The following is an 8,261-nucleotide window of genomic DNA, read 5'->3' as shown; positions in this document are numbered from 1 at the left end:
GGTGGGGGCTTTGCTGAGCCAGGCTGTTGGGGTGGGAGCTTTGCTGAGCCAGGCTGTTGAGGTGGGGGCTTTGCTGAGCCAGGCTGTTGGGGTGGGGGCTTTGCTGAGCCAGGCTGTTGAGGTGGGGGCTTTGCTGGACCAGGCAGTTGTGAAGGAAGCTTTGTTGGGCCAGTCTGCTGGGCAGAAGGCTTTGCGGGTCCCGCCTGTTGAGCTGGAATCTTTCCTGGCCCAGCCTGCTGAGCTGGAGTCTTTGTAGGCCCAGGTGCCTTAGCTGGAGACTGTAGCCCGGATTGTTGAGCTAGGGGTTTTGGTGTCCCCACCTGCTGGGTTGGAGGCTTTGCTGGCCCTGGATGTTGAGCTGGAGTCTTCCCAACTCCAGGAGGCTGAGCTAGAGCTTTTGGCCCAGGCTGCTCCAATGAAGGCTTCTCTGACCCAGTCTGCTGAGCTGGAGACTTAGCAGGACCAAGAGGCTGAGCTGGAGGCTTTGTTGTCCCTGGTGGCTGGACTGGGGGTTTCACTGTCCCTGGTTGTTGAGCCAGTGGCTTTGTTAGCCCTGGGGGCTGAGCTGGGGGCTTTGCAGGCCCAGGCTGTGATTTTTCAGGTCCAGGCTGCTGTGCTGGAGGTTTTCCAGGAGTTGGTTGCTGAATAGGTGGTTTGGATGGGCTTTGCAGAGAGGGTTTAACTGATTCTCCCTTTACTATGTCTGCCTGTTTAGTCTGAGGCCTGGATGCATCTCGTGGAAGTGGCAATTTTGCATGGTCTGTCTGAGGAGTCTGGGCAGGACCCTGAATTGGCTTTCCTGCACCTGGAGGTTGTGATTTAATTTTTTCTGGTTGCTGAGAAGATATTGATTTGGGAGGGCCATCCTGCTGAAGTGGATCCCTACCAGGTCCTTGCTGCTTAGGAACCGGCTTGGGTGGCTGTTGCTGTGAAGGAGGTTTTGTGATTCCCTCAGGTTTTCCTTGCTCCTTCGGAACCACTTTTTGTTTCTTGGTGGTTTCTTCCTGGGATGCCTCAGAGTCTGATATCAAATCAAAAGGGTTGAATTTATTTACAACAGAGGAGACAGCACTTAAAGGGTTAACCTCTGAGAGGAAGCCAGGCATCATACTAGCTTTGTGTTCTTCCTTAAAATCAGTTCTGGACTTTGATTCTTTCAAGCTAATAGTGGAAGGACTCCTCCCAGGCAATTTCTGCTCTGACCTGAAAGTGTCTGTAGTTCTACTTTTACTGAGACCAGGTTGAGCTGGACGCCCAGGGTCCGGGGGTCTTCCTGATTGCTTTGGAGAATGACTACTATCCAACTCTTGTTTCCTAGAAGAGTTTAAAAAAAAAAAAAAAGTGAAAATAATGGAAATTATTTCAAATCAAAGTAATATGAAAAAGCTATTGCTTATATCTTCAAAATTATGAATGTATAAATATTACTAAGACCCATTTTTGTAGCATCCTTTAAGTGTTCATAAAACGTTTAATACTTTTTTTTCTTTCTTTTAATGGGTAGAGATTTTCAACAAGGAGGTAAAGAAAAGAAAAAAAAATTGGTCTTATGATTGATAAAAATTAAAATATATAATTAGAAAATACTTACAATAAAAGTAATTTATCTTTGCACTTAATAGAATCTGACCTTAAAACTTAACTAAATATAGGTTTAAATTAAAACCTCAATAAATCAATGCAATGTCACATTATAAGACATACATGTTCACAGAGTGTATTTTTTCTTTTTATCAAAAGTTATGATCAAAGAAAGTCTTCCAAATGCTAGCAGCATTGAGAATTAAAAATATTCATTTTTAAATGTAGGAGTCTGCTGAGACTTTTTTAAAACTTCATTTTGAGAATTTACATGAGCTAAATAGGGAATACAATGTGAAATAAGGGGAGTTTCTGATAATGGAGTTTACATGATGTTTTCCCAGGAATGCTAAAAAGTTTATTATCTATTTAATTTTACTTGGGCTTCTAGGGATCCAGATCACTGGCCAGGAAAGACTGGGACACAGATGTGGGTACCTAAAATCCTGAGAGCCCCAGAGAGTGACTGGGGATTATCCCCATGCCACCACCTAGAAAGGCACTATTCATCAACTATTATCCTTAAAAAACTTTACAGAATAAGAATTTCTACATTCATGATTTAGACATTCTTGAGGAACAATCCCATCTTTATTCTCAAGATCAGTGTTATCTTTTTGAAAAAATAACTAATTCTTAACCCGAAATTTTTATGGGAAGCAACAATAGATGCTTAAATCGTCTTGAGATATATCTTGGTATCCATATATCTCTTTACTCAGTGTTTGTTACATCATCTCCTAATGCCATTGATCGATTATTAGTAATCTAATTTATTATTGACATTGAGATTAAATGTAGCAAGTAATTAATTTTCAAGATATAGCTTAATTCATAGACAAATATATAAGATGTGTTTTTTAAAACAGCCTTGGAAACATGATACATTTTAAATGACTATGGTTAAATAATTAAAATAGGAGTTTCTTACTTTGTATATATCTATTGTTTTAGCCAAAAGTCATATTAAATACAGAAACTTTTAAAATAATTCATATTTCATTGATAAAGTTGCAGCTAAAAGAATATTCTAAATTAGAATTATAGAGAAAATCAGATTATAAGTCTTTTGTTTGATATATGAAGCTTTTTAAATTTTGAAAAATATAAGTTTCTTTTTCATTGAAGGAAACAAGAATAAAGAAAGTAACTTAGTAGCACCTAAAATATAATATGAGAATAGAGATTTATAGGTTAATCTGGTTTAACAAAATTTATCTGCTAATGAGACATATTACAAATATTGTATTTCATAATCAATACTTCTTATGAATTAACTTTTTCCAAATTTCCTGACATAGAAATTTGAACACAGGTCAGGATGTAAGGGATAGCAGAAAGAAGCAGAGAAGCATTACTTCTAGGTAGCAAACACCTAGAAGAAAAGAAAATAATCTATGAATGGCGATGTATGCATAAAGTGATTTTCTGGTAAAAGACAAATAAGTAGATTCTGAATTGTTGCAATTTCCTCCAAGGAAAAGTTTACAAAAATACATATATTCTACCATGTCTCTGTAGTCTTTAAACAGAACTAAAAGTGTTACCCTAGTTAATTCCAATAGTTCCCAGGTAGCTCTTAAAATGCACTGCTACATATTTCCATTTGGAGAAAATCATTCTGAACATTTCTTTATAGCTACACTATTCAGACCTTGACATTATTCTATAAATCTTCTATATTTACTTAATATATTGTACCATTCCCTTGAAGAGCACATGCTTAGGGCTGATTACAGGTATGGCAATCCTATGAGTAATTATTAAGCATTTTGTTTAAATAACTTCCCTGTACAGAGTCCTCTAAATCTAACTTTAAGCAGAGTACCAAAAAAAAAAAATCTACCCTTAATTATGCTAAATTTTTCTCTCTTGAAAATACTACTAAACGTATTTTAATCATTGTTTTAATATTTCACTTAATCCATCATGTCTGCAAAACACCAAAAAATAAACTTCATGAATGCCAAATATTTGTGATGATCAGAAACAGCAGAATTGAAAGCAAGCTGCTTGCACGAGGGATTATAATTGCATGTACTTCCCACAAGTATAAGTTGTACTTTACTATAGAATCCCCATTAGAAAACAGGCATACAACCCTAAAGACTGTCCTATAATTTAAACTTAGTTTTAGTTGCTGTAACTATGTAAATAAAAGTAAAACACAGAGATCTTTGAGTGGGAAATGGAAACAAAATCAAGAGAAAAAATTATCAATACCAAACAAAAATGTAAAGGTGCTATTGTCTTTTGGTGAAATTTTGTTAGGCGTAACAGTTTTACTGTTAAAGAAAAAGTGATTAAAATGCAATCTCCGCCTTATATACTAGACTGTGAACTCCTAGAGAGAAAAGATATATTTCACTTATCTTTGCATCATTAGAATCAAGCCTGGCAACTAGTAGATGAGCATTAATATTTGATGAATTAATGAATAAGTGGATGATTACCAATGAGTGAACCAAGGAATAAATATATCATGTATTTGTTTTACTTTAATGTTTCTTGAATTGCTTTCACTTAAAAATTCTTCTACAGGCCTTCTGAGATATAAATGGATAAATTCCATATTCTTTTTAGAACCTGGATTTGGCCTACACCTTTAGGAAGAAGCCCAGTAGAGGAGGCTGAAAGTAGTAAAGAAAATAATCAGTTCAGTTAGAATTCTTATTAAATATTCTACTACTCAGAGAAGTCTTTTCAATAAAGCCCTTCTCGTATGATATATCTGGAACTGTAAATAGAATGAGTAGAAAAAGTAATGAAAGTGCACTTCTCTGGGTATACAATGAATAAAAAAATCCACGAGCATTTCATTTGTAACCTGTCATCTACTGCTAGCTTGTAACTACCTGTATTTAGTACTGTCCCCCTTTTCATTTTACTATTGTCATCCTTAGAATTTTTCTTTCAAATTGTCAGCAGAAAACAAAATATTTCCCCTAAGATGAGGAAAACATATATGCAAATGTAGGAATGTAAAAGTATCTGAGGTAATAAAATCTTTTATAAATGGAACACAACAAGCAGTGACACTTGACAGTGCTGAGTCACACAAAATTTTATAATATTAGAAATATAAGCAACTTTGGGACTATCTGTTAATTTATATATATTATATAAATGAATATCTATGCATTTATGCTCTAAGTGCCAGGCTATCAGGACTAAGAGAAGCTAAGTGACTAATTCAAGGTCATAAAACTAGTTAGTCACAGAAATCTGGTATCCTCACTCCTGGTTTGTGGGAGGAGGAGGTGGTTTACACTCCATTGAACTAATTTTTCCACATGCAAAAGAAAATTCACATATCACAATAACCGAAAAACAATGTACAATTCAACAATTTGCCTGTAGCCATCAGTGACAGTGTCATCCACTGTTGATATTGATATTACCACTCTTTATATTTGTAGGGTTCATGTAAATTACAACTCAAACAAAAACATTCATGTCAACTTTTAATTGATCCTCAATGGACTCTCTAAGACAGGTAAGATAGGTATTATTAGCCTTATTTAAAGGCAAGGAACATGAGACACATTGACTGAGAAGTATTTGTAATTTGCTGAGTTGGTTAAAGTCAATAGGATAAAAACTCATGCTCTCAGTCTTTGTTTTTAAGATTCTATGTTCAATTCACACCACTTAAATGCTTAAAACTTCAACTAATTTGTGTATGCCTTCCTATATTAAATTTACACAACTCTATAACTTTAAAAGTCTAAGTGATAAACCAAATGTTGCTTTGGTTATCATACATAGGGAAAACAACTTTAAAAAGTTATGTACATTTTATAGAAATCTTTCAGTAAAATTTAAGAGCAAGTTGCAAAGGTCAGAAAATTATTGTTTATTTTTTAGTATTTGGATAAAGTTTTCACCAATAACTGTTTGGGCCACACACTACCTATTGATAAGATTTCCACCCTAACAAAATTATCAGTAGAGAGCTTTAAAAGTATACTATCTGATACAAATACTGCGTGAAGCAACAGTTTAATAGGTGGAAATAATGTTTCTCAGCCACCCTCTGAACAGAAGAAAAGTTAGAAATCCAGAAATCAAAGATCTCACTGTAACTGGTATTGTTAACCAGCATGATAGACCTGTTGCTTGTGTCTCTTAGGAAAAAATATAAAAGATCGGGCATACAGTTCTAAAAGGCTAATAAAAGTATTGTACTTTGTTATTATCCTGTGAAAGTCTAGTGAATGAACACTAATTATTTTTTCCTAGTCAAGTTTTCATCAAGTAGAGGAAAACAGTACATACATATCATAAACTGGATAAGAGAACAAGAAAGACTTTTTCCAAAGAAAGAGCCCCATAGATTTCATAGGTTAAAAATACAGAAAAACATACTTAACATAAAGGGGCTAGTTTTCACTAGTACTAGCGGTTTCAAGATAAACAGGCTTTTTACCTCGTAGATTTTAAGCACTTAAGATTTTATGTGAAAACACTGTCACTACCCATAAAACATTTTACATTTCTCCTATGATTATTTGGCAAAATTATGCTTACGTGATAGTGACTAAGTTATTTTTTTATCATTTTATAAAGTAGAGGATAAGGACCTACACCTATATATCCAGGTCTTTCGTGCTTACAATATCTCAAATGAAAATTGTAGGTTTCCCTTCAGTTGTCATAAAAGAGAAATTGTTTCAGGACCACGGACAGAAAACTGTTCTCTACTAGAGGGTGCAAAGTTAAAGGGTTTGTTTACAATAAGAAAGGCAAGGCAGGCACAATGATTATACCCTCTTAGTACTCTAATTAGAAAACAACTAATCTATTGGGATGAAGGAAAATGGAGAGTTACAAGCGGAAATGAATACGTTCATATTACTGATTAGCTCTTATACTTGCCATTTATTTGCTTTGTTTTTAAAAGTATGTATTCAAAATTATTTTCTAAGGTAATAAAATTCACACGTTCTTCCCTAAACTGAAGGCCACTTTTGCATAAAAAAGAGCTGTGGCTTAAAATAGCATATGCTAATTTAGAAATACATGTACAGCACCTGCTCTGCTGTGACCAAACCATCTGTTTAATGCCACACATATTTTAGGGTTCCTCAATTAATATAAAAGGTATATTCGTTATATTCCTTCTACCTAAACAGCTTCTGCTCTCCTCTGGGGGTGGGGTGGCGAGAGAGGACAAATCACCTACAATGGGATTAAAGTATTGTTACAGAAATATTTAGACATCATTCACAGAGAAAAAGACCCCGCAATGGCCAAGAGGTTTAAACAGAGGCAGGTAAACACCCAGCTCTATCTATTTCCCAACACGTCCGTGTTGTATTAATGGAAGACTTCCAGATTAGTAAAACACTGGAGGGCGTCTCTCCACGCCATCCTAGAGGGAAAGGGCTCCAAAAGGCCAAAAATCACAACCTAAAATCACAGTTCCAAGAATGTAACCCTTGACTATCCCACCAGAAACTCTACAATGCATCATTTTTATTCCGCCCATCAAAAGGCTTAGGATATCTTTATGACCACCCCATTGGGGAGAATAAAATGAACGGAGGCGACATATATGTACTGCCGTGCTGGCACATACGGGCTGGCACATATGTGCACGGGAAGCTGTACATATATGCCCGGACATATACATCATGCTGTGCATGCCTGTGCATGGAAGGCGACTCCGCAGCGGCCGGGGGGACGCTTCCCTTGGGCAGCCCCTGCGCCCTTGACATGACAGCGGCGATCTGTCTCCTCTCCTCTTCGCTCAGCTGGCTCAAATCCGCTTCCATGCCGGCCGGTATCGCGGTGTGCGAGGGGCTCCCCGCCCCGCTAGCCCCTCCTCCGGCCGCTGCGGCCGCCGCCAGCCCTTCCGGGAGCTCTTCCCCTTCCAAGCTCGCCTCGTTGCCCATGGCTCAGGGAGACTCGGGGCCGCCGCGCCCCCTCCTCGCGCCGCGTCCTAGTCGAGAAGCCCGCGGCCAGGGGAGCAGTCAGAGCCGGGGTCCGCCTCGGGGCGTGCAGGCAGTCGAGTCCCCGGACTCCGGACCAGACACTGCCTCCCGGAACGCCAGGAGGGAGTTAGTCCTGCTCGCAGGTAACGCCCGCTGCCGGTGCCTCCTCCATGTTGGACAGCGCCAGGCAACCTTTGCAGAAGACGCCTCCTGGACGCCGCCTCAGCGCCCGGAGCCGGGGAGAAGCAGATCTGAGCGGTGCCAGCCGGGCGCCGTCCGCCCCTCCCACCGCGCACCGCCTCCTCGCCCGCGCCCTCGCAGTGCGCAGGCGCCTCTCGGAACAGGTGATGCCCGCGGCCCACGCCCACCCCGTCCTGCGTCGCTCCGGATCCTTCCTCGCTCTCAGCACCGATTTAAAGGAGCCCAGTGAACCCTTGGCTAAAAACGGAAGAAACAGGCGATGTTTCTTTCAGGCATATTTCAGGATGCCTCAACTTGAGTTTTAGCTTTCTAGACTCCTAGATTTAAAGGGGGCGGGAGGGGCAGGAGAGGAAATGTCTGTTTTCAGCTTTGGCTCTTGGGATTTGTAGTTTCATTTATTTTCTTTAAAAGAAGGTTTTTAAACATTCTAGGAAAGGGTTCGAGTAACTGAAGATTAGCAAGAGAGACCCTGATACCTTTAAGGCACATTTCCCAAGGGAGCTAAGAATGGCCCTTTTCATTTAGAACTTTCACAGAACAATT

The 8,261-nt window shown here is 39.0% G+C and overlaps 1 protein-coding gene across 1 annotated transcript in view; it reads right to left on the bottom strand.

The window, feature by feature from the left end:
- The window catches only part of LOC105550981 (protein piccolo), a gene marked incomplete at its 3' end in the record, with an annotated part of 283,932 nt that extends 276,162 nt beyond the window's left edge, over positions 1-7,770 (bottom strand). Inside the window, exons 1-2 of the mRNA XM_011996071.1 lie at positions 7,231-7,770; positions 47-1,314 (exon numbers count right to left, since the gene is read on the bottom strand). Of these exons, the coding sequence (XP_011851461.1) occupies positions 47-1,314; positions 7,231-7,478 (1,516 nt within the window). The remainder of the gene's footprint in view (positions 1-46; positions 1,315-7,230) is intronic.
- Between the last annotated feature and the right edge of the window lie 491 nt (positions 7,771-8,261).

This window comes from Mandrillus leucophaeus, unplaced genomic scaffold, assembly GCF_000951045.1.
Source record: "Mandrillus leucophaeus isolate KB7577 unplaced genomic scaffold, Mleu.le_1.0 Scaffold50, whole genome shotgun sequence".
NCBI classification, from domain to species: domain Eukaryota; kingdom Metazoa; phylum Chordata; class Mammalia; order Primates; family Cercopithecidae; genus Mandrillus; species Mandrillus leucophaeus.
The sequence above is the reverse complement of the archived record's forward strand: the minus strand, read 5'-3'. Positions and strand labels throughout refer to the sequence as shown.